At 49.3% G+C, this 26,503-nt stretch overlaps 1 protein-coding gene across 2 annotated transcripts in view; it reads left to right on the top strand.

The window, feature by feature from the left end:
- The window catches only part of EXOC6B (exocyst complex component 6B), a gene marked incomplete at both ends in the record, with an annotated part of 300,949 nt that extends 291,242 nt beyond the window's left edge, over positions 1–9,707 (top strand). For both annotated transcript variants that reach the window (XM_084263018.1, XM_084263017.1), the window contains 2 exons: positions 4,539–4,651; positions 9,581–9,707. In XM_084263018.1, the coding sequence (XP_084119144.1) occupies positions 4,539–4,651; positions 9,581–9,707 (240 nt within the window). The remainder of the gene's footprint in view (positions 1–4,538; positions 4,652–9,580) is intronic.
- Between the last annotated feature and the right edge of the window lie 16,796 nt (positions 9,708–26,503).

The raw sequence follows: 26,503 nt of genomic DNA, 5'->3' as shown, positions 1-26,503 counted from the left end.
AGGTTGGGAATTCAGGATTGCATCAGTCCTGCAATAACGATGACCATCTCGTAGGCTTGAGGAGGAGAGCTCCTTGAGGCTGAGAGGATCCTGTATGTAGAGTTATCCCTACAACATCATCCTGACTTCTCGTGAGATAGGTCAAGGGGATTCTGCATGGGTTTATTTTCATCTTTCAAAACATAGGTCTCCCTTTCCTGCCATCTTCTTTATCTCTAGCCACCACTCACCACCTCCCAGGTTTGTGCAGAGCTGGTGCTTGCTTCGATCTTGTTCCAGGGGTGCTGGCAGAGCTTATGAACTGAGTTTTGAACCCGTTCGGATTCACATCACATTATTTCTGGCTTGGCTGAAAGAATTTTATCCAGAGAGAGATGGTGTCAGACAGAACATACTGTCCCTCTTCACTATACATCTGGAGGGAGAAATCACTGTGATGTCCCCGTTTCCTTTGCCATCAGCGTGCAATGAAGTTGCAACCATCCTTTCCCTGTACATGATGTGAGGGCCAGAAAAACATGCCTTTGCTTTGAAAAAAATAACATATTTGAAGAGTCTGAGATGGTGATATAGCAAGGGAAATGTTCCAAGGTGGAACTGGGGGAAAATGGGGAGAATGTGCTTCTCAATCCCTGCCAAGAGGAGCCTGGGGCAGGGCTGGGAACTGGTTCCCAGTTTAATTCTTTCCTTGCAGGGCTGCCTTCTCTTGAATCGCCCTCTGAGTGAGAACTCATGTATATGTATTATAAAGACAATTTTTATTTATTTTCCAGGGATGTTTCTATTGGAGTCATACTCAAACCATTCTCCATTCCTTGATTTTCACAAATATATACAGAAAGCTCTCCCTGCTCTTGCAGCAAAGATGCCCTGGGAAGCTGCAGGTTCACAGCCCTGCTCTGTGTGCGCGCCACACACACACACACACACGTCTGCAGCTTTCTGAGCTTAATCCACTTTCATATCGGCATGGTAAAAGCTCCTTCCCCCGCCCCCTTTTCCTTTCCCCCCAGTGTATGTGCTGTCAAGTTTGATTTATAGCCTTGAAAAGGAGACTCTAGTTTGAAGAATTAATGGTATTTGCATATTTTATTTGGAATCTCCCCCGGCAGGCCCGCCGCGGCCCAGTGCCGCTGCGCAGGCCGGTTCTTCCTTTCCTTTTTCTTTCTTTCTTATTTTTTTTTTCCCCTTTTCAGTCGTTCAGATTTAGCTGCAGAGGTGAAAAGTTTAAACAGTAAAACCAATAAAACCACATTTATGTGACAGATAAATCGTTTCGAGACAGCTTGCCATGAGCCGTCAGGCTTCCTCCTGCACGACCTCTCTCCTGCAGAGCACGACCCGTGGCAGAGCCCTGCAAGAGCCGGTGATGCCCTGCACTGCGCAGCAGCCAGGGGCCAAAGGTGCCGGCCCCGGCTATCCTCGGACCTGCCTCGCTGGCAAGATTGATGTGGGCAAACAGTTGTAATATACACAGGCTATCCGTCACTGTCGTGAGCCGGCCGGGGGGATTCTGGCTCTCCCAGTGCTCGGGGAAGGTCCAGTCCAGGATGGGAGTGCATTTAGGATGGGGCTTGTTTGGAGTTATAGAGTCATTTAAGTTGGAAGAGACCCTTAAGATCATCGAGTCCAGCTATTAAGCCAGCACTGCCAAGTCCAACCACTAAACCATGTCCCTAAGCAACACAGCTGCAGGTCTTTTAAAAGTCTTCAGGGATGGTGACTCCACCACTGCCCTGATGAAGTCCAGTCCAATGTCCTGTTGTGGACAGGGACACCATACCCCCCACTAGCCCAGGTTGCCCAAAGCCCCATCCAACCTGGCCTTGAACACTGCCAGGGACCCAGGGGTATCCACAACCTCCCTGAGGAAGCTATGCCAGGGCCTCCCCAACCTCACTGTAAAACTTTTCTTCCTGATGTCCAACCTGAATCTACCTGCTTTCAGTTTAAAACCATTGCTGTTTCTCATGTCACTGCAGGCCCTGGTAAAAAGTCTCTCTCCAACTTTCATATTAGCCCCCTTTAAGTATTGCAAGGCCACAATATAAGATGGCCTCAGAGCCTCTTCTCCAGGGCTCAACAACCCGAACTCCTTCAGTCTATCCCCGAAGCAGAGGTGCTCTGGCTGTTGGGCCTCTTGGCCTCCTCTGGACATGCTCCAACAGGTCTCTAAAATAACTTCCTCTGACTATCTCATCATGTTGATGCTAATGCAACAGAAGGTATGGTGGTGCACCTTCAACCCCAGCAAAGGGAGAACTGCATTGCTTCAATTGTTTGAGTTGAATTGAGTTAGTTGGAGGAGAGTTGAAGCAAAGCTGTGGGACAGGGATGGCTGATAGGTCAAGAACCATGTGCCATCCCCACTGCTCATCACCTGACCCTGGTGGAAATGGCAATTGCTGTGCAGGCTCACAAGCTGGATAGCAAGGGCTGAGCTGCCCTGGGTAGCCACTCATCCGACTTTTGCTTAAAAATCTCTTTCTGCTGGATTTGCCACGCTCTTTTACAGATGTACGTGGGTGGTTTCTCCAAGCTCTCTCCTTACCCATCCTCTGAGCTACTGCCTGGTTCCCCAAGCCTCTGCTGTTTCCCCAGGCCTCCTGTTTTAACACTTCCCAACACTTTTTATTTTATCTTCCCCTAGCCCACTTCTAATCGTCACCTTTTGATTTCACTGCTTCTTTTGTCCCTTTCTCCTGGGGCTTTATTTCCACCTCCCATGAATGGCTACCTGGCCCCTCAGCAGGCTGGACATGCACTTTCTATGGCAGTAACTCGTGCTGCTTTGTTTGTGGTTTGCCCAAGGCACGTTCAGCTCCCGCCGGGGCCACCAGCAAGAGGATTTTGGTGTGTTGGTGGGGGGATCCGATTTAGGCTGTATAACCATACAGTTTCCCGCAGCAGTCGGCAAACCTGGTAGAAGAGTTTTGGGCCTGCTGTGCTGTATGAAAAGAGCCTGTGAAATCATATTTAAAGTTGTCTCTTGAAGGTGCCCTTTGGAAAAAAAAAACCCCACACTCCTGCCGATGATGTTCAACTGGGGTTTGTAGTTAACACAATGGACCCGCCGCACAAAGCCGCGCGGGACCGCAGGCTGGAAAAGCCCTCTTAGGTCCCGGCTAATCCGTCCCCCCCGCTAGCCCGGGGGATTGTTCCCGACAGCTTGTTTTCTTTGCCCTGACCTACATAGTCAAAAAGAATCTTGTTGCACATTTTCGTTTTGTACCTTGAGGTCTCAGAAGAGCCAAATCCCCTTGGCGGGGTGGGATGTGTTGTTAAACAGTGCTGGAGTCTCCCAAGAAAACCATGGAGACGCAGGGACAATGAGCCCTCTATGGTCCTTGCTTGGCTGTGGGATGGTCCTTCTTCTCTAAGCTTCGGTGGTGAGCGCCGGGACATGCAGACCCGAGCGATGAAGATGTCCGTGTGCTTGGCAGCCTGTCCTGCAATAGAGCGGTCACAGCAGCTCTCCAAGGCAGAAGGTTGCGGGGGGGGAACTTCACCCACTCTTAATTAACCTGTTTTAGATGATGGAGATGACGGCTGCATCTTCTACATCCTCTTATATGTGCTCTTTTGGGTGGGTGGGGAGGTAAGTCCTCTTCAGGGCAAGATGTTCCTTGTGTGGGGAAAGATGTGGGGATCCTGTTTGGGTTTTAAGGATACAGAAAGTGAGGTGGGAGAGGGCATTCAGGATACCTGCATTTGCTCATCCCTCACACAGATCAACTGGGAGGGATGGGCGGGGGGAGTACCCAGGGGGTCCTCTGTGGAGGTGAAGGGCTTCAGGTGTGAATTTTGCAGGTCTGAATCAGGGTTTGTCATGGATGCCTGAATTAATCTAGGTTCCCTTACCCTGCTGCTGAGGTCAGTGTGGTTTCTCTAACAAACAGCTGGAAACCACCTGGGACTCCCAGTCTCCTCTGGTAGCTGTGTTCACCCAAGATAAATCCCCAGGCTTCTAGATGGCTCCCACTCCTCCCCAGGGAGCTCCTGTCATTAGAGACATTTAGAAAGCGCTTGCCAGACACTGAGATGGAGCAAACAGGATGAGAAACCCTTGTGGCATCATTCTAACCAAGATGGGGGTTCTTTGGGGACATAATAAATTTGTAGTGCCTTTGACCCCAAAAGTGCTCTCCTGACATAGCTAGGAGCTTCACAGTGCCGGGACTCTCTCCCACTCACCTCCTCAGAGCATCTCAATCCTGATATCCCCTGTACTGCTAATTTACGCCAAAAATAGAGAGAATGTAGTAGGAGTGAACTATGGCTAAATTAATATAGTCCTAGATACATTCATATTATTAAATAATTAATATTAATGAATTGATGATTAGAGCTATATAAGTTAATAATGAAATATTGCCAGAATAACATTGCATAAATTAGTAAAGTCAGCAAACCATTTTTTGTGGTTAATGCCACCTGCCCAGGATTTTTGCCAGCTTCCAGCTAAACCACCTCCTCTCACGATGGCTCTTTCAATTCTTCTATTTCTGTTTACTTTTCTCTCCCTGTGGCTGCTACAGCTCCTAGACCTCTTCATCCAGTGGGACTGGTCAACGTATTTGGCTGACTACGGACAACCTACGTGCAAGTATCTTCGCGTGAACCCGACAACAGCCCTCATCCTGCTGGAAAAGTGAGTGTGGGTCTGGGCACCCGGGACCGTTTTCACCCCTATCTCGCTTTGGGCAAGTGTGTGTTTTAGCCAGCTCATTCCATCATGTGTGGTGCCTGGATGAAGCAGCCTGTGCAGCAGGAGGCTGGTTGTGATCCAAGGAGCAAAGATTTCACCCATGGGTGGACGGTGGGAGCACAAATAGAAGACGTGTATCTCTCTTCTGTTGGATCCCAGGAGGGGATCAAGCACTAAAAGCCCAGATACGGGCAGGGTCTTTAGGTGGTTGTGTGCTCCAGGGCTTGCACTCTTTGGTAAGGCTGAACCTCTGAAGCCTGTAGTTCATGCGCTTTGCACAGCTTCATCCCAAGCCCTGGAGCTGTGCCGAGGAGCAGCACCAGGCATCTTCAGGGCTTTGGGGTCTCTTCTGAAGCAAGGTGGCTTCTGCTGATCCTGCAAGCCAGCAGCAAGGAGGTAAAACCCATTCATGTGCTACAGACCCAAAGAGAGGGGGATTTGCTTTGCTTGTAGCCCTTCTAGCATGTGCGAAACAAGTGCCACCAGTAACCCATTCTGCTCCTGTTAGGAGGTGACCCAGATGACCCTTTCACTGGTAGACCTTGTCGTGGTTTAGCCCCAGCTGGTAGCTGAGCACCTCATGGCCACTCACTTCACTCCTTTTCCCCTTGTGGGATGGGGACAAGTGCAATAAAAAGGTAAAACTTGTGGGTTGGGATAAGGACAGTTCAAGCACAATGACAGGCTGGGGGGAATTGATGGAGAGCAGCCCTTGGGAGAAGGACTTGGGGGTGCTGATTGATACAAAGCTCAACCTGATACAGCAACAGGCACTTGCAGCCCAGAAAGCCAACCGTGTCCTGGGCTGCATCCCCAGCAGCATGACCAGCTGGTTGAGGGAGTGGATTCTGCCCTCTCTGCTCCCCTCTGGGGAGAACCCCCTGCAATGCTGCTGGGGGAGCATGCAGCTGTTCCCTGCTGTTCCATGCAGCTCGTGGCATGGACACTCCACTACTAAGGCTTGCATGGAGCAGGCAGGAGAAGCCAGTTATGTTTGGTTAGGTTTACTGTGAAATCAGACCCTGAGGAGGAGTTTGAGTTGGATTTTGGAGTACCTCTCTTTTTCCATTACTTGCAGAGGTGGATCTGACTAGTTTAGAGTTGGGACTTCGTTTTTATATCAACCTCAGTGTCCTCAGCTTTGGAGTTGTGTCTGTGTTATCTGTGGTCCAAAGGAGGACAGCACAGGAAAATGGCTAATTTCACCGAAGCTCATGACATCCAAATGTCATCAGTATGGTACACAGGGATTAAATTTTGGTAGTTGCTGGGTGTAAAGCACTTCTATTCATTATAGCATTGTTTTATACACGTATTTGTAAGCATTATATAATACGCAGTGTTATTCGCAACCCAACAACCATGGTACAGTTTGGGGTGTATCAGAGCTATCAATAACTGTAAAAAATCTGAGAGCTTGGACATGAAGTTGTCAGAGCCAGGGAATCAGGACCAGGCAGTCGGCCAGGATCCGTGGCAGCTGCTAGGACAGTAGTGGCAGAGCAGGAGGGCAGCTCTGTGCTCCTGGTCATTTTACCCAGGTAATTCTTGAGCGTGCAGCATCCATGCTCGGTGCTGTTATACAATAGCCACAGAACCTGGCTTGGCTTGCCAACCTTCTCCCTGAAAGGGATCTCATGTGGAGTGCAATCTTCACATCCCGAGGTGCTTTCTAGAGGCAGCCCCAGTGGAGTCGCCGGGCTGGTGTTTGCATCTCCCACATCCCCATGCATGGCATCACCTATGTGGTATCACCTACCTGGCATCACTGCATGCTCCAGTGGGCTCTACCCTGTCCTCACTCAGGCTTCAGGCCCTTTGGAGAGTCTCCACACATCCTCCATCAGCTCCCCTGAGACTCTGCACAGACCTGGCCAGAGCTTCAGGCACATCCACTCCCCCCACACTGTGAGCCCACCTCCCCAGCCAGCTCTGGCTGAGCTTTGCTGACAAGGCGACGTGAAATTCTGATCCGCCGGTTCGTTTTGTAACCTGTTTTCATCATTATCTCTTTTCCTAATCACACCTCTCTCGTAGGATATCACGAGTGTAAGTATGCTGCTTGCTTGGGCTTTTACCCTCACCTCGCAGTGACTTTATTGTTTGATTTAAATGGAGCACTAAATGATCTAAATGCAAGCTGTCTTTGAAACGGTTCCCTCCGGTAACTTTATCGTCTCAAATGCACTAATTAGAGCTAAAAGAGGAGCTTTTACTCCATTGCTTTTTTTTTTTTTTTTTCTTATAGATTAATTTAAACAAAGCTTGGCTTTATTAAAGGTGGTGTTTGTTGACAGGGGTGGGGACAGTGCTGAGCTCTCTCCCTTCCTCTTTTAATTCTTGCGCTAATGCACAGGGACCACGTTACAAAGCTGGGCTTGGTTGTCCCAGGGCTCTGCAGGCACATGCTTTAAGAAATAAAAGTGTCTGTCCTCCAAAGAGCTGCTCAGCTGCTCGAAAGCATTGCCTCCCTCTTTCAAACCTGGTCTTCTTGGTGTCTGGATGACCCAGTAGATCAAGGGCCAAGTGTTTCCTCCAGCCAAGGGCTGGCAAAGAAACAAGCTGCTGTTTCTGAACGCATTTGACACTGAGCACATCGCGTCGGCTCGATGCCTTTCTGCAGGGCTCCAATGGCAGGATTGGAGCCACTGTGGTCTCCTTGAGCAGATCTGCAATCTCAGCCTCTCCTGAGGATGCAGCCGCCCCTGACGCTGCCTGGTCCCTGGCACAGCACCCCGAAGTTCTGCAGGATTTTGAGTCCTGTAGACAATTTAATTCATTAATAATACTTAACAGTGTAGTGCCTCTGCCTTCACATGATGTCTGAAAGTACCAGCAGCTTCCATCACCCCCAGACACTCATCCTCAGTTTTATAGATCCACCTGCATGGGTTGGTTGTGGGATCAGTGCTCTGACTGCTTTTTCATCCCAAGCCGTTAGCTTTATCCATGCAACTCCTTTCTAATCCTTCAAACACCTGCAAAGGTTTTCTTGTATCCAACATGAGTTACTTCAAAAACATTTCATGGGCCTGAAGAGGTCCTGCAGGATCAGAGATGGCTCCAAGGATGTCCAGGTTGAGAGGCTTCATAGCACAGAGGATGCTTTGAAGTAAATTCCCTGTGCATTGCCTGGGGGTAACTGTAGCAGGCAGTGATGGAGAGCTACGGGTGCAGCTCTGGGTGGAGGTCTCTGATGGTAGTGGTTTACTTTCAGTCCACATGTAGTCTGTGAAATAGAGACAGAGCTCTCATAGTATAGTGCTCCAAACCCCTCTGGAGCCATACAGCGCTGTCAGAGGGATGGATGTCCCACAGGAATACAGTTATTTCCAAAATTCAGGGTACTGGCACCTCTGACCTGTGCGACTCAAAATCCCTGCTTCCCGTTGGTGCAGTCGCTCCCTGGTTCTTGTGGTGGAGCAGCTGGCAACCTGCTTTGGTTAAAAAAAATAGAGAGAAAAAAATGAATGCTCAGTTTGCTGAATTAAAGCACTCCAAGCTATCCTGTTACTGTTGGGAAAGCAGCTTGGTTGTAATCCCATGTCTTTGGGCACTTACAACTTTAGCAAATTAGCCTTTGGGATAGAGTTGCTATCCTTGTTTCCAGTTCCAAGATGGATGTTTTTGGGAACATTTCAGATTCCCTTTGGCTCTTTTTAGGAAGATTGAAGCATGAAAAACCTTAGATTTTTTTTGTTTGTTTGTTTCTTTGTTTAATCAGTTAAATAAGTTTCAAGAGATTTGATTTGTGCTTGGTTAACTCAACACCCACCCCCCCAGCCCCCATTTGATAAAATGCCAATTTCCTGGGGACCATCAGCACCACATCCCAGCCACTTTAATGCTTCATTTAGGTCTCCAAAGCTGAAAATAGGCTTGTGTGACTGGTCCAAAGCCATCTGCCTCTGCCAGATCTGATTTACCAAGAAAATAATTTACAAATTATGTTGTTATAAAAGAGCGGTTGCCGGCTGAGAACCAGCAGGTTGGATATGGGGAGCCTGATACCTCCAGGAGCAGTCCAAGGGTTGACCTTTGTGGGTTGATTTCCCTTCCCAGCATATGACCTGCTTGCGTGAAGCTCACGCTTGGACCGTGCAACAGGACCTGACCCCCTCTGCTCCCCAAAATATGCCTTCTTGAATGCAAACTTGCATGAAACCCCAGCTTTGCATGGAGGAGAGAGACAGAGCTGCACCAGCTTCTCCTTCAGATCCCACCCTACCACCTGCTCTTCTTGTCCCTGGCTATTTGGAGACCAATGTGCTGCTTCATGTATTCAATGTCATTTTTTTTAAGAACATCAAGAAGTTGTTTAAAGTGAGGAAACCAGTGCTGGATTCCTTCCTTTAATATAAATTACATAATGCTATATAATATTTCAGGTTCACAACTCCGAACCTTTCTGGCTGCCCCAAAAGCTGCATCTCTTGGCCGCATGCAATGCTCCATTTCAGATAAGAAGCCTTAATGCAGTGGGTTTGATGCTAATTTTTTTTTAGGTTTCTTCCTCATTTTAAGGTGCTGCCGTTTACCACTTCAGAAGGCGACATGAGGACGTAGCAAAAGCTGCTTGGGAGAATGAGAAACTTGAGGGTTTCGTGCATTTTGGCATTAGAAATAGACCCTTTGGTGACATGGATTGCTATTTGTGGGGGTTTAAAGCAAAAATGTAAACTGTGTAAAGGCTGCACATGGCTTGGAATGCCCGTCTTTACACAAATACATGATAAAAATTGGGGTAAAGCCCTTAGATGCAGTCACCTCCTCTATCAGAGCCTGCATACGGGCACTTGACATGCGATTCCTTCGTGGGGCTTGGCTGGAACGTTGAATCCCCGTGCCATAACCTGTTTCTGCTCTGTGCAGGATGAGAGACACGAGCAGGAAAAACAATGTTTTTGCCCAGTTTCGGAAAAACGAGAGGGACAAGCAGAAGCTGATAGACACCGTGGCCAAGCAGCTCCGCAGCCTGATCAACAGCCATCACTCATGAGGGACTCAGGGACCTCCTGCCCGCGCCGGTCCCTGCACCGCAGCCTTCCACATGCCTGGACTTGGGATTCTTGTTCAAAGAGAATATATGTATTTTTTTATTCACCTGTATAGTACTCATGAAACCTACCCTGATGACAAAACGTTCCTTGTTAAACAATCCCGGGGAAAATAGGTGAAACTGCTTCTAAGGTGGTGTCAGGAGTCTCCTATTATAAACTCCTATTTTCAGGGGTTTATAAAGGGACAGTAAATCCTGAAGCCTGAGAGAGAAGTTCACACCCAGACTATTTTCTTTTCTCGTTTGTTTTTTTGTTGGTTTGGGTTTGGTGTTGTTTTTTTTTAATAAGCCACGTTGAAAGAGTTGATCTGACTTCCTTTTGTTAACTTATTCCGTTGCAGAACAAATGAATACAAAACCTATAGGGAGGAGTTGTGTGTTTGGGGTCCGGTAGAAGGAGCAGGCGTTTAAAGAGGGTCACACGTTGGTTTGGCTTGCCATGGTGTGGATTTAGGTAGGAAAAGAGGCTAAACTGCTTTCACAAGGTTTCTCCTCTTTTTCCTGGAAGGGATGATTTCCACCTTAGGCTGCAGATAGCTGGAGCGTGTCCATGTTCAGAATAGCCACCCCCTGAGCTCTGTTTCTAGGACCTGGCGGTGTCTTTGGGACCTGCACTGACTGTAGAAGGACTTCAAGAGCTGCCTTGTTAATTAGATTTGGAAAGGGAGAGCCAGAGGCAATCTGACTTGGTGTTCTGCTTGCATCCAGCATGGTGGGGTAGCAGGAGAGAAGGGATGCTCATCAGGGACAGTGCAAAGGCAGACTGGGCTCTCCTGATGTCCAGGACACTCCATTAAGGTTTGGGGTTTTTTCCTCTCCTCCAACCTCTTTCCCATGCTGGTATCCTGTCTTCCCTCTCCTCCTGATACAAGCCAGTGGCATAAAGTCCCTCTGCTTCCCAGGAGCTTTGACTTGCGCCATGTGAGGAGCAGCCCTGAAAACCTGACAGTGCCCAGGACGATGAGAAGGAACTTTCTGGAGGTCCCCGAAGTGGAGGAGATGCCCTGTGGAGCAGCATTGCTCATCCCCAACCCCGGCTCAGAAGTGCCTATGGACAAAATTCCCCTCTCTGCTCTTAGAGGTGCCCAAACAGCCTCAGCTCAAATCCAGATAGCCTGTGGGGAGGATGTAAAGCTACCAACAGGACTTTAATCCAGGGTTCAGGTTACAGAGAGAGGGGACTTTCGCCCTTATCTTCTTACCCTTTTGACTCTAATTACTGCAGGTGAAAGCTTATCCAGCCAGTCCCCCCACCTCCCAAAGGCTGATTCTAAAGGGAATGAATTAAAATCTTCTTGGTGGGTGTTACAGCCCTGATGGCTTGAAGCCCTGGGTGCTCAGTCCTCAGAGCACTGCTGGAAGCAGGGAGGCTGCTTTGCTTCCTTCTCCTTCCCCTCCCTTGATGCAGAATGCAAAGCTATGGAGGAGCACGACTCATTCTGGCATGTGCAGAAGGACAGCAGCACTTTTTTGGTGCGGTCAGACCCTTTGCTCTCTGACCAGACACATGTTTTGCTCTGTGTTTCTTGCCTGGGGAGCTCTTCTGACACTCAAGCTCTGGATGCACAAAGGGGACAGTGCTTTATCTTCCCTCCTTGTTCCTCAGCAATAATTCTTTTTAAATTATTTTATTTTAGATAAGGGTACGTGTTAATTAACCCTGAAAGGAAATAGGCATGTTGTCAGCAGTAACCTTCTGGGGCTGTTGCCCTGTCCCAGCAGTCCCCAGCCACGAGGACCATTTTCATTAATAGGAACCAAAAGCCAAACTTGGCTTTATGGTTTTTGGCGGGGTGAATCAGAGGTTACTTTCTTCTTAATGCCTCTTTGAAGTACATGTAAGAAGGATGGAGGAAAAAGGAAGCAGCTGAGTGAAAGTTGGTGCTAGCATGCACAGAAGGGGATCATCTTCGGAGATCAGTCAACAAGTAACCCAGCAAAGGCTTGCAGAGGGACAAGTGAAAATTAACTTGGATCATTCCCTGCTGGCAGCCTTTTTCCTGCTCTCCAAAATGCTGGACCTAAGCATGAACCAGCCTGGGAAAGGGCCCCAGCTCCATCTGCATCCCAAATCTGACACAACCAAGATGGAAAAATTGCCCAACTGGCTGGCCTCCAATAGGAAGCTCTTCCTTACCAAATTTCTGGAGAAATGAAGCAGACCAGTCCTTGTGGTCCTGGCAGCAATGGGAGGGCATTCAGCCCTCAGCCTGCGAACCACAAGGCCATGGGATAATTTATTCCTCCTCCCCATCTCTTGGCTGTGCCACTGTGGTGATGTGGGGACAAGAGCATGGAGGAGGTTGGCGAAAGTAGGTGGGATCAGCTGGTTGAAGCATCAGACATGAGCTCCTACCCAGGGGATGGAGATTGAACAAAAATCCAGCTGCCCAACAGTGGTACTAACAGGGAAGCTTCAATCTGCAGGGCACTTCAGTCAAGGGCCATTAAATAGCAACAAGCACTTTAAAATCCTTCAGAATCAAGCTGCTACAGATGCTGGCAACGGTGTCATTGAGCATCAGCAAGCATGACCAATAAGCCACTCTGGCATTTCCAGTTTTTATTAGTGGGAGGATAGACTGTCAAACACAATTTTTAATTGCTTTTTTCAGCCACTGGCTTTGCAGCCTGGATGATTTTTCCTCCCCTCTGTGCTAGGTGTGGGATGAAGGGAGGAGGAGCAGGCAGTGCTGGGCAGCAGCACCTCTGGTCCCTGGGGCAGGGAAGGGACTTTGTGCTGCCATCAGTGGGAGCAGAAAAAAGCATCCAGCTCCTCCCACCGCTTTGAAACTCCTTTTTTTCCCCCTCCATTGCATTGGATGCCCACATAAAAACCCCAAAGCAGATGGATCTTGGGTCAAAATCTTGTTTGAAATGCTCCAGCCAGCTCCCAGCCTTCCTCATTCCCCCATTTGGGCGCTTCTCCCCATCTCCACCGAGCTTTAGTTAAAAGAGGAGTGGGGCAGCATTGCTATGCCTGCCTGCCATGGATTTCCTTGCTCCTTTAAGCTCAGCTCAGAGAGGCCAGGACTGTGACCCTGCAAAGTGACTTCTGGCGCTCAGGACTCGCTGCTGGGAAAGTCAAGCTCGGCCAAGGGAGAGAATTCAGCGAGTTTCTGATTTCAGGAGGTCAAGAGCCTAACCGCAAGTCACAGAATGGGATGAAAAATAGCATTTTGGTGCTCTGGTCCTAATTAACTTTTTGTTCCAAGAGATGCAGTTCCATCCCTTCAAAATAAAATTAATCTTTTAAACAGATTGCTTAAAAGCCCTGCAAGACATTTAAAATCCCCTCTAAATCTCTTACTAATGATTGGTATCCTCCGATACGGATGGTATTGCTTATGAGGGAAAGGTTGTTGCTATAAATTTATAAGGGGGTGGGAAAATGGGGAGGGGGGTGGGGCAGAACCCTCTGCTGTAATCAAGATTTGCAACCCCCAAAACAAATAACGCTGTTATTAACACCTCTGTGTACATACATCGACACCCTTTGGGGTTTTTTTTAAGCAGTGGCAGTAGAAAATATTCAGTTATCCCCCTCCTCTTCCCTCACCAGGCAAACATTTTGGCACCAGTGGGGGAAAAAAAAAAGTTAAAAAAAAAATACAAGTTTGGCTTCTCAAGAAGCATCTGCTCATCTTCTTTATGACTTTCAGTGGTTGCACAGCAGCCCAGGGATTGGGAATAATTTTATATGAGGTCTCTAACTTGCAGCCCAAACCCTACCTATACATTAGGGGGTGGCTGCATGCACATGAGAGAGAGGAGGAGGTTTTTCTGGATGTTTTTTGTTTTTATTCCTAGGACTGGGGTTCAAGTCAGATGCTCTTAGTAAATTTGCACTTTGTTCTACATCCAACCACAACTCCAGGCTCTGGTGGGGGGCGTGGGGGACAAGCTGGATGGTGCTTTGTTTGAGGGGCTGGTTTGGTTTAGTTTTCTTTAAAATTAGCTGGTTTTGTGCTGCTGCAAAGATGGGATGTTTGGGTAGAAGGCGAGGGTGTTGTCATGCTGGCCCTAAACTGTTTGGAGGATGCAGGGAGGCAGCATGGAAAGCAGGGGCTGAGATGGAGCCAGGACCACTCCAATGGCATCAACTACCATCAGCACATAGACTTGTGCTGAAGCCCTTTTTAGGGTAAAATGTTCTCTCCCCTGAGGCAGCGATGATGGGAAGGGGCAGGTGGGGCAAGTCTGTGGTAGCTGTCCCTCCAGCATCCCTTCACCCCAGTATTCAAACCCCAGGCAGACCCATCCTTGCCCAGGCATGGTTCCTACCTCCCGCCACACCTCCGTTTGCCTTTTGCTTTTAATTCTGGGTTGGCTTTGGTGTGGGTTTTGAGCATCAAGTGGTTTGGAGGAGCAAACCACCCTACCCTCCCCTGGCTGGATGCAGCCCAGATACTGTGGGGATTTGGGGGAGGGAGCAGAATCTCTGCACAGAATTTCCTATGGCTCCATGGTGCCCAGAAACCCCACGTGTCCACCCCCCTGTCCCAGCACAACTCCAGTGTTTATCACACTGCTGGGGACCTCAAAGGGAATATACAAATGACTCTCACTACAGATGACTTCAAGATAGGTAGCAAAGTTGTGCGTTTGAGGGAAGTGACCCAAACACACCATGTTCTGGGCAGGATTCACCCAAAAAAACGGGGGCAGAACTCAGATTGTGACCCGGGGATGGGTTGATGTGCTTCATCTCTAAAGCTGCTGCTGCAGTTCTGGTCTCAAGGTCCTCTCTTGGCCCCAGGGCTGCACTGGGTCCTCGGGGCTGTGCTGGGGGACATCCATCCCACCTGCAGCTCCTCTGGCCCAGGGGTCAGCACCCCAAAACCTCCACAGACAACTCGGGGTCATGCTTCTGGTATCAGGCTGCGCCGAGTCGCTTGCTACCTTGGTCATCCCTCTGGTTTTATTTTGACATGAAAACACTCCCTCGGCCCCATCCCCATCCCTCCCTGTCCACTGGCTGCTTGTGTTGCCTTTTATTTTTTGGGGGGAGGGTGGTAGGGGGGGTGGGGAAGGACATGATTTCATAAACTAATGTGATGAAAGCAGCTTTTTTTGCACAAGTCGTTGCACAATAAGGGGAAAAATTAGTAAATTAGGTTTAACTTTAAAGGGAACTTTTCTTTTTTTCCTTAAAACTCACTAGCAGAGCTACTGATTAAAAGAAAAAAAAAAAGAGATGGACTGATTTAAAAAAAAGGACTGCATGGTTTACAGGTTAAATTGCGTTAGAAATTAGCATGTTGATTTTGACTGTACATTTATCCTATTGTAACTTCTATTAAACAATACAGCATATAACTGTTTAAATAAGTGCCTGTGGCTGTGTGCATCGCTGCAAAGGCACTGCCTTTGCCTTCACCTCACTGGGAAAATAATCCTAAATCCCACAAAGGACAAAATCCCAACATCCTTTTCCTACAACCAGCAAAGATTTGCTGCTGAAACACCCAGATTGACTTCTTGTCCCATGGGAAAATGACCCCTTGTAACGAGTGCACCACGTGCTGCATTGTCACACCGTGAGCTAAAACTGAGTTTTGCCTGATTTGGGGGCTATTTTAATCAGTTTCTGCCATAAACAAGTGTGATTAACCCCAAGCCTGGATTTGAAGACATAACCACCTTGTTCTCATTGATTGCACCTAGGTTTGCAGATGGGGAAGGCAATCCTGAGCAGGAATTCCAGCCTTGGAGGGCAGAACAGAGAGGTTGGGCAGCTCATCGAGGCAGGGTGGGGGTTAACATTGGCTTTCCATGGAGAATCTTTTTGCCTGCTCTCATTGCACATTTCTTTTTTGTGCTATTGATCATATTTTGAAGTTGGGTGGTTATATTAGGGGGGTTTGGTTTGTTTTTCTGGCCCATACTTCCTTTGGGTGTTAGATTCCCCAGACACCTCCCAGCCCTGGCACTGCACGTGCAGAGTAGACTTTGGCTTCTGTAAGATGTTTGACTAGGTACCACACAGCACCTTGATTAGGAAATGAAAATTATACACAATAGACATGACACACACTAATTAAAAACTGGCTAACTGGATTATCTCAATATGTAATCGTAAACAGAGGTGCAGCACTGGGACATCTCCATGGGGCCAGGAGATGCTGAGCACACCAGGCTGGGGAGGGACTTAGAGGTCCTGGCCCCTAGCAGGGGCGATGGGGGGAGCTCAGGCAAGTGATGGGGTTCAGTGTGTAGGTGTGAAGGATTTAGGTAATGTTCCTGGGCTGGGGAACACCCTTCTGGAAAGCTGCAGCTGTGTAAAAGGAACGTGGATGGATTGGATTGTACACCATGAATTCCTCTGAAACCTCTTTTTTTAAGCTCTTTATCCCTTTTCGCTTCCATCATGTCCTGGGGCAGAGAGTTTTCATGTTTATTTGGTGCAGTGGGGAGGAAAAGTGCTTCCAGGTGCTTGTTTCTAACTAAACCTTGGCCAGGGATGCTTGCATGTGCACAAAGGGCAGAAGAGGATGGGAACCTCCTGGATTTAATCTGTCCACCTCAGAATATTCTTGAGTGCCCACCTCAGAATATTCTTGAGTGCTATCTGGTAATGGCAATCATGAGCAAAGGGGGAAGTGCCATCTCCTCTGATAGTGGTCTGTGTGGGACTCCAAATATGCATGAAGCTCCCCCAGGCCAGAGTAGCCCACCCTGGGACCCAGCACCATGGACCAGCCTGATGTCTGCTCCAGCGGGGCAGGTCCATGCAAGATGCCTGGGTTAAGGGCTTTAATGTTAACCCACATCCCTCCCCATCCCTTGGGCTGGTGTGTTTTGAGTGCTGAGCCATACTAAGAGGAGACTGGATGCTCCAGGCTCAGGATGGTGGTGCAGGGGATGAGCAGCCCTGGGTGGGAGAGCCGGAGATGTCTTGCAGCACCCGCAGGGCTGAGACCTGTGCCAGCACCATGGGGCTCTGGTGGGAGATGGCAGGCAGAGATGTCCTCTGACCATCCTGGACAGCAGATAAGCGAGCTGCAACCACAGGTACGTTTTGGGGCACAGATGTGGGATGCTGCAGTGCACAGCGATGACACATCAAAGACCGAGTGCTGCGGTGTGGAGGGGCTCTGCCTGCACCTAAATCAGTGCACAAAGCAGGACCAAACCTCATGGTGTCTCCTGGCCAACAAGCCTTTCACCCTGGGTGTCCTCAGGACTTCTTGTGAACCCATCAGCCTGTGCAGGGAACAGACAGAGCAGTGAGTCTGTTGTCCCAGCCCTGGGGACCTGCTGCAAGCCCAGTGTTGGAGGATGGTGTCAGGTGTAGCCCCATCCATCTGAGGAGCAGTCCCTGGAGCAAACCCTCCCCAGGAACATGCCCAGGCATCTCTAAAGAAGAGCAAGTTGGGACAGTGCAGCTGAGGGGTGAACCGCAGCCCCACACCTCCGCCTGCACCCTGGCCTGATGCCGTGTCGCTGGGTGGATGCAGGGAGCATGCCCTGAGCCCTTGCATTGTTCCTTGCCTTGGCTTTCTCATTTTCAAAGTACAAGTTTCCCATTCTGACATCTTCTGGGGTGTGCTGAGTACCTTCACCAGGATTTAACATCTCTGTGCAGTGGCTCACTGCCTTGCATTTCCCACACAGATGGGATAGAGGCCAAACAGTGAGTCTGGCTGGGTTGCCACCATTGGTGTAGCTTTGTGGGGTCTCCAGGATGCTGTGAGAAAGAAGCAGCAGGGGAGCCTTCCCATGTTTGAACCTGAAGATGTTCCTGCCCTCTCCAGTGGGACATGACCTCTGGAGGTCTCTAGGTGAGTCCTCAAAGCAGGACTGCTGCTGACACTAGACCAGATTCTGTGAGACCACGTCTTGAAAAACCTCCAAGGATGGACATCCCCCACCTCTCTGGTGGCCTGTCCCAGGGCTGTACCACCCTCCCAGTGAAGACCTTCCTAATGTCCAACCTGAACACAGCTCCCAGAGCTGTTTTCCTGTGCTCACAGGAAGAGTGACCATGGGTTTATATTCAGCCTGGCTGTCAGTGTCACCCCAAGGTCTGGTACAACAGAGATGATAATCAACCACCCTGTGACTGCTTTCTAGGCTGGCACCAGACAGACTGGGGGTGATGAAGATGCAGACAGATGATTGTTCTGTGCATGAAGAGATAGCAAACCCACAGCTTGTCACAAGCATCTTCCAGTCCAAAGACATTACTCTGTCCCGTTGCATTGCCACACCATTCCTGGATCTGCTGAACCTGTCTCCCCCTAAGGAGGAAAATCCCATGGGCTTGGAGACAGGCTCATCTGACAACTTCACTTTCCTGCAACCTCAGCCAATCTCATCAAGGAAGGAGGTTAAGAGGTAAATCAAGGTGAAGGCAAGAAGGGACAGAGACAGGAGGAAATAAATGCTCAGGAATATCTGCTGAAATGTGTTTGTCTCAACTGCTTCGAAGAAAATGAGGAAAAAAACTCCCTGCTTGTGGTTGCTTGTGGGTTTGGGATTCAGATCTTTGGAAAACAGCTAGAGCAAATGCAACAAGAAAGAAAACCTTGTTGGGTGATCACTGAACTCTGAGTCAGGGTGATGGCTGCAGGCAGAAGACTGCATGGGAGCCAAAACCTTCCCAGCCAACCCAAAATCAGTTGAGAACCATATAATGGTGGTCCAGACATCCCCTTCTCCTCAGTGGTTCCAGTGGTTGGCTGGGTCAGATGTAGGTCCCTGCACACAGGCAGGGAAATGCTGCTCACACTACCTGGGCTCACATCAGACCTCAAAGCCTCTGTCTGGGAGTCTGCTTCTCAGAGGTGTTGGGCTGATCTCATTAGGTCTTGTGGTGGTAAATTGATTTTAGTTGTGTTTAAACCCCACATACACTCTTTGAACAAGTGATGGGTTTTGTTCCCAGGCACCTATTTGGCAGCCTTTCCAGTGTCTTACTCCTCAGATGCTCTGTCCCACATCCCAACAGTATTTATCTGAGACCAGTTCACACTTGCTTACTCTTGTGTCAGCTCTTGCTCTTCAACTTCATTAGCTCTGTTCCCTCCTTGGTGTTGTGTTTCTTGATATGAGCAGAAAGAGAATTCACACTGTCTTATCAGCTGGGGTTTTCCCTGGCCAGCAAAGCCCAAGGGCTTTAGGCTCCCCATCACTCTCCATTTTCTGGTTCCCACCTCCCATACATGTTTCTATCTGAGCATCTCTTTCAACATGGTGGACTAAAAAGGTACCAGGACTGAGACATACAAAGACATTAATGCATCACTGTCTCAACTGGAAATGTCTCACCAGATACTAAATATCATCTTTCAGTGCTATGACAGAATTGCTTTGTTGTAAGCAGCAACCATCACATCCAGGTCTTTCTTTTCATTGGCCATTTTGAGATGAAATATTCTTTGCTTGGTGCATGACCCTACTCTAACAACTCACCCTCCAGTCTTAGCTCTGCTCATCGTGGTTATTTGGTTCTTCTCAGTTGACATCACCATGACATTGTTGCTGTGTGGAGTTTTTGAGAGATTTCTTCTGCCATGGGTCAAAATCGGTTATGGCAGGAGGAGGAAGATTGTGTGGGACCAAGGAACAAATGGGCAGATGGACACTGGACCAGAAGGACCACCAAAGCTTGCAGGACTGAAGAGTTAAAAGCAAAAGTGGAGGAAGAAAGCTGATAAAGACAGCTGTCATCACATGCCCAAAGAGCACAGGTGAAGGAGGTTGTTAAAACAGATAAACAAATAAGAGAAGGGAGAGGAACAGATAACCCAGAGATAGTGTGGCCTGTGATAAGGCTGGGTGAGGGAGTTGAAGCAGCTAGGGAAGGGATTGTACCTCTCCTGGCAAGAAGACTGGATGAACTCCAAGAGGAATAAGCACAGAGTATTACATACAAGGGAAGAAATGTAGGCAGGGAGGCGCAGGAGGTGGAGCAACCAGATTTGGGATGTGAAACTGGGTCACACAGGGAGCAATGTGGTAGAGCAGTCACAGTGCCAAGAGAGGCCAAGGACAGTCAAGCTGGATGGCGACAAAGGTGCAGGTGGGGGAAGCGTTGTGTGGTGTTACTGTGCAATGGGGGAGAAGCAAGATAAGACTGCTTGGGATTAGTGGGACTTCTCATCTTTCCTCCTTGGTGATTCCCCAGTGTTTTGCCCAAAAGCACCACAGTGCCTCTGATCCCCAGGTGGGACCGAGCGGCGTTCCTCCTGGTGACAGCCCCTTCATCTTCTCTCTGTGCTGCGATTATGAGGCCCACGTGGCTTCGTGGCACTGCTAATTGCATTCTGCGGGGCAGTAATTGAATGAAGGCTCACGAGAGCCATGGATCAAAGGCAGGAGCCCATCAATATCTGCCTGCCCCAGAATCCGATTAGCAGGGAGAAGGCATAAATCACAGCTGCCCCTCCCTGACCCAGCAATACTTAATGCAGGTACGGCGCCCAGGCCGGTGTCAGGGAAACCTGATTTGCTCACGAAAGGTTAAGCAACACTGGGGATGAAAAATTATCGGGATGCCGTGTCTTCTCAGCAGTCATTCATCTCCGCCCCGCGTGCCGTGGGATGGGATGGAGGGGCTGCCTGAGCCGGCTTTGGGAGATGATTACTCAACGTCGCTGAGATGTGTGAAGTGTTAAAGACCCCCCGGCGGGGCACGGGGCAGTCGTTTGTATTCATTAGCCGGCCCGCTGCAGATGTCGGCTCCCTCTTTGAGGGGGCACGGAGATGCTGCCTGGGTCCTCACCGTCCTTGGTGAAGCGGCGGGACCTGATTTCCTCTCCCTTGGTGGCCCTGGGCACGTGTTGCTTCACCATGCAGGGGGCTCCCATGTGAGGAAGGCCATCCTGCTTCTCTTCCATCTACAGTCCTGGTAACAAAACCATCCCAGTGAGGCCAGACAGCTGCTGCCATGGGGAAAGGGATGTGTGGGGACCTGGAAAGAACCTTAACTTCAGTCTTTTTCACTACTGTCCCCTTTTTAGGCTCAAGCTGTGATGGCCCCCCAGGACCATGCAGAATATAGGGGATTCTCTACAGCCCCATCCCACCACCATTTACAGCTCTGGAAGTGTTTCTTCACCATGAGGTGTTAAAGTCCTGGCTGACGGCAGCACTTGGCTCTTGTCTTCTCCAAATCTTTGGCACTGAGCTCTCACTCTGCCCTACCAAGTTTTTAACAAGCCAAAGCTGCGGGTTTTCCAGGGCAAAGCCTGGTGGGTGACTGGATCTCTAGGTATGTTTCTGTTCCCATCTGTCTAAGAAAGAATGGGCAACAGCACCCTATCTGTCATGTTTGGACAGGTCTTCCCTACCTTCCTGCCATAAGCTCTTCCACTTCTACACAGCATCGTGATTCCGATTAGAAGAAACCCACTGAAGAGGGGAAGAGTGTCCTTCAGGTGAATATCCTTAGTATTGCCCACCCTGAGAGAGAGGCACTCTGCAAGCCAGCTGAAAGTGGTTTGCATCAGTGGGTCTTCCTCCTTCACCACACCCAGCACCACCTGAAGCTGCTTTGGGGGTTTTTGAGGCAGTGTGGTTTGCTTTGTAAGGGAGACATCACTGGGAACCTAATATTTATTGTCCAGATTTACTTTTGGTGGGTATTAGTCACATATCAATGGACTATGAAGAGGAAAATCCTTAATGGTGTTTTCCCCAGCGTTGACTTATGAGTGTAATGTTACCTCAGCAGGGTCTTTCCCTGACCTCAGCTCCACTGGCTTGTGAGAAAGCAGAAAGATATGTGAAGAGCCTGCAGCAGCTGCTGGCAGGGTATGCCTGGAGCAGCTTCTGTTGAAACCATGAACCCATTGGAGGTCAAAATCCCAAGGTTGTTGAGCACCTGTTTCTGGCCTCAGCTTTGCAGCTTGTGCTATCAACGCCCCCCAACTCCTCTTTCAAGGTATGGATTGGGTTTGTGTCAGCTTGGAGGGCTGAGGGCAGGATCTAAGGTAGCCTGCAGTTGCTGTGGTTGGAAAAACGTGGGTTTGCATCAGACCACTGACAGGAGGTGGAACAGAGCGTGGTTGCTTTCAGGCCCTGAGCTAAGCACTCACTGTGTGTCTAAGATACTCACCCTTGTCCTCACCATCCCATCATGGTCTGTCCTGTCCCGCTGGGAGATAACCCACTCCAAGCAATCTTCCTGTCTCACTATGGAAAGGTAATTGCTTTAGAGATGCAAAATGTGGCTGGGAATTAATGGCCTTAGTAGGACTTGTAGGCAGTCTTGTTGCCTGATGGGACTGACAAGGTGATCAAAGCACCTTTGTGCCTGGTGCATGGGTCTGGATCCCTTTGGATACTTATGGCTAAAGTGACTGAGAAAATACCTCAGAGGTGGTAGAAGGAGGGAGGGATCTCAATAGCATTTACAGGTAGGAGGTTTCAATAGCTTCAGGTTACATGCATGGTCAGAAGCATGAGGGTATTCTCAGGTTAAAGGGAAAGTGGAGGCAGCCAGGGGTGACACAGACCTGTGACCTGTATTTTGTTACTAGAAAGCCTGGTCAAAATTACCTCAGAGCTGCAGAGCAGCATGGAGCAAGCCCTTGGTGTGCAGAAGTGATGTGGACAGCATTGGTCAGGATGCCCTTCAATCTCTGCAGCAACCACCAGCTTCTCTGGAAGTGATGTCTGCAGAGCTGCAGTAAGGTTTAACTTCCCACCCTCCTGAGCTGTTTTGCCTTACCAGGAGACCCAGGAGAAATGAAGCAGCTCATTGGCTCAGCCACACACTGTGCAGTAGTTTCTGCACAAAGATTTAACCTTCTTTGGCATTGCTTGGGAGAAGACAACTCCACTAACAACTTGGGAGGGATGTAGAGACAGCTCATCCCTAAGGGCAGACTGAGCTACACAAGGTAGTCCTGTCCTGGACATCTCAGCATCAAAAGCTCTACTGTGGCCACTTACACAGGCAGAAAATCCCCATGAAGAAGCAGTCCTGGGGATGATTCTGCACATCCAGACCCTGGGAGTGATAAAGTCTCAGCTTTCTCGCCTGGCTCCAGTGTTCCCTGGCTTCAGGAGAGGTTTGTGGGCTTTGCCAGACCAGGCCAGGGCTGATGCACACGTGTGGTGGCATGCTGGGACAGATAGCATCTCTCCAGGGCTTGACCCCAAGGTTCTGGAAGGAGCACATGAGGGTGCTGGCTTCATCAAAAACTCAGCCTGCTGCTGGACACTGACCTCAGCATCTGTCAGGACTGGCCTTTTGGGGTTACTGGGGCAAGATTTCCCCACCACCTTCAGCTTAAGACCAAACCCTTAGTCTTAACCCAGGAAAACATTTCACACCTGCTCGAATGGTTTCAAGCCTGTGGGATGCTTTCCCGGGGTAGAGCTGCAGCGAGAGCCCTGGGGCTGTGTCTATACCAGCAAATTAAACAGTTCCTGGGTTCAGACACCAATTATCCTCACTGTTAAATCATTAGCACTCACCCAGGTGATTCTCAGGCATGCTTCGTGAGTGTGTGAGGACCCAGACCCCCCCGGTAGACAGGCTGGATGTGGGCACCCTGTTGTGGCAGGTAGGGGCCAAATTTTGCCCAATTCACTGGGCAGAAGTTGGTCCCTGCCAGGTAGCCCTGGGGCCAGAGGATGGTCCCAGATGTGTCCATTGTGCAGATGCTTTGTCAGTGCAGACATGGTCAGCCAGGCTCTCATTTAACGAAGTTACAGCTAGAGACTTTATGGCCTGGCTGGTTACCAAGCATGCAGCTATGAATACCTAGGTGATGGTAATTAATTATAATTGTTTCAAACATTCATGTTAATTTACAGTGGCATCTAATTTTTTGCCAGGGTGCATATTTTTTGCTGATGAAGCCACATCTGCAGCAGCTGTTATTGTCACCAGGAAAATCCGAATTCCTGGCAGCAGAGGCAAGAAGAAGCCCTCCACCTTTCCACACAGCCGTATCCTGCTGTGCCTCCTGGGGGGGAAAGTCACTTCCCCCCCTCCCCCCCCTCCCCGAAACTGGGACCCAGCAGTGCATGTATCAGCCAGCACTGGAGAAATCACCATCACCATCCAAGTCTTCCCAAGCTGCCTGCTCCTGCTCTCCATGTACCTCCTAAAACCTTCGTACTTCCCTGGCACTTCTGACCTGCCCGTCTGCCAGGGAGCTGGGATGGGCAGGTGAGATTTGCATGCTGGAATTTCAACAAGGAAGTTCCCCAGTGCAGAGGGGACTGACTTCTCCCTTGCTTTTTGGCTTATTATATTTGTATTTGTTTTTCTAGTGGACAATCTTTTATTATATTTCCCCCCCCCCCCAAGGACTACTAGAAAGCGGGTGAATGTGACGTGGGACATCCTTAACCCCAGAGTCACCCTGACTCCGTTCCCATATATAGATAAGCTGATGACTAAAGTAGGTCTTGGACTTCCTGAGGCACACCTAGTTGCTTGGCTCCCTTCTAAATATTTTTTTTTACAGCCACTCTCCCCACCCTGCTGGGAAATTGCACCCAAGGAAAGCTGAGTGCATCAACGTCTGGGTAATGCTGTGCCCACACAGAGCTGGGGAGAAATGATGCTCAGGGAAACCATGAAAAAATGATGGAAGAGGCAAGGTGTGAGCTTGGTTCTGCTGGGCATGCTCCAAGCATTCAGTCTGCCTCTCTGGCTTCATTACTACTGAGACCTCTGAGCCCAAATTTGTGGGCTACAGTGCTGGAGGGACATGAACTGGTTTGAAACAGTTGGGAGCTGGGCTGCAAAAGAGGCCAGGGGACTGGAAATCATGGCCAAGGAAGGAAGATCAAAAGGCTTGTAGTTGTTTAGTTTAGGAAAACTTTATAACAGCCTACAAATACGTAACAGGCTTCTGCAAGGAGGAAGGGAATGAACTGTTCTCCTTGTTCACCAAGAGTGGGATGGGAGGTAACTGGCTTAAATTGCATCCAGAGAGGTTGAAATTAGGAGGAATATTTTTCTAGGCATTTGTATTGGGGGCTGTGGTGAGGCAGTGCCTCCATCTGTGGAGGTCTGTGAAGAGAGAAGGCTGATGTGTGTTGGGAGCAGTTTTTGCTAGAACAGATGCTGCATGGGGACCCTTGCACAAATCTGGGGCCAGCGATGGGCTGAATGCCATGGTGTGCCACACCATGCCAGAAAAAAAATACATCAGGAGGGATTCTGAGTCGTGTTTAGCACTGCAGAGCCCCATGGGGAGGAGGCAGCTCAGGTCCCACCACCTTTGGTGGTGATAGCAAGGATGCTTGTTGATAGCAAGGATGCAGGCTGGACCGCCAAAACAATCTGGTAACAGAGTGTTGGAATGCTGTGTTCAGTTTTCTTTCTTGTTTGTTCATACCCAGATCTTTTCAATAATCCTGTGGCTAAGTCAGCTGGGAACAGGGCTTCTTAAAGCAGTTTTACTGCTGCAGACAAAGCAGCAGCATCACCCTGCTTCCCTTGAGCCTCCAACATGCGTTTTTCTTTTGCAAAATGAGAAACTAAGCCATTCACTGCACCACTTAGGAAATCTGGGGCTCCCTGAGTGAGATTGCCTTTGAGGTCCTTCCAGCCTTATCTCAGAGATATAAATGAGGATTTCGCCTGTCCCCAGTAGATGGGTTCTGGACACTGGGCAAGATTCAGCTTTCAGACTCCCACACCTAAATTTAGAGGTGAAATTCAGTTATAGACATCATATCAGTGCCAATTTTAGAGACCTGGGGAGCCCACTTGGCCTGCAGTTATTCACTCAGGGAGGATGCAGTTCTCCCAAAGGTGCTGAGCTTTTATCATCAGCTCCATATGGACAACTTGGATACCCTGAGCACATTCAAATGCCAATTTGTACCTCTGTGTGGGCAAATCAGAGGTCTTAAGGTCCAGCCTTAAAGATCTAGTTGGTGTAGTCAATGCAACAGAGAGCTATCCAAGAGTAAGTTGCCATGAGCTGAAGCCCTCCATTGATTAGAAAATACCTCAGGAAGTAGAACAAGAAGGAAATTGTTCTTTTCTGCTGCAGTGCCCATGACTATGCTGACCCATGAAGCAGCAGGACCTCAACATGGGGTGTAGGAGAGCCCTCCCAGGTGGTGTGTAGTACATGGAGCATCACCACAGAGCATGTTGGTTTTCTAAGTAAGGTGCAGATGTACAGGCATGGAGAAGCACCATGTTTGGAGAGGTTGCTGGGGCTGCCAGCATGACCAGGAAGACAGGGCTAAGGTCGCTCTTGGTCATATAGCTACTCCTAGCTCTTTATGTATTGTCTACAAGGCAAATGCCTTGTTCAAACATGCTCCTCCATTGGCAAACAGGAAAAGAAAAGCAACAAAATAATGCTGCTTGGGGCTGGGAGTGGAAAGCTTCTATGGCTTGACAGAATTGAACTGCTCTAATCTGAGATGGGAGGGAAGACAGCAAAAAAGAATAAGCCTTCAGTTGCCTTGAGCAGTGGCTGGCATGGAAGTAGCTATACATCCTTGTGCCTCTGTCCATTGTTTCCCTTTTAGGAGGAAGTCCTTCCTAGGGAGGGTGGGGAGGCCCTGGCACATGGTGCCCAGGGAAGCTGTGGCTGCCCCTGGATCCCTGGCAGGGTTCAAGGCCAGGCTGGATGGGGCTTTGGGCACCCAGGGCTAGTGGAGGGTGTCCCAGCCCATGGGGGGGGGGGGGTGGCACTGGGAGGGCTTTGACATCCTTTCCCACTCAAGCCATTCTGTGACTCTAGCAGTCTATCTCCCCTCCTTCCTTGAACCACACATGGTTGCAAAAGTCTTTGTTTTTG

Source organism: Gallinula chloropus (assembly GCF_964237585.1).
Source record: "Gallinula chloropus genome assembly, chromosome: 4".
In the NCBI taxonomy this organism is placed as follows: Eukaryota; Metazoa; Chordata; class Aves; order Gruiformes; family Rallidae; genus Gallinula; species Gallinula chloropus.
This window is presented reverse-complemented; position numbering and strand designations above follow the sequence as displayed.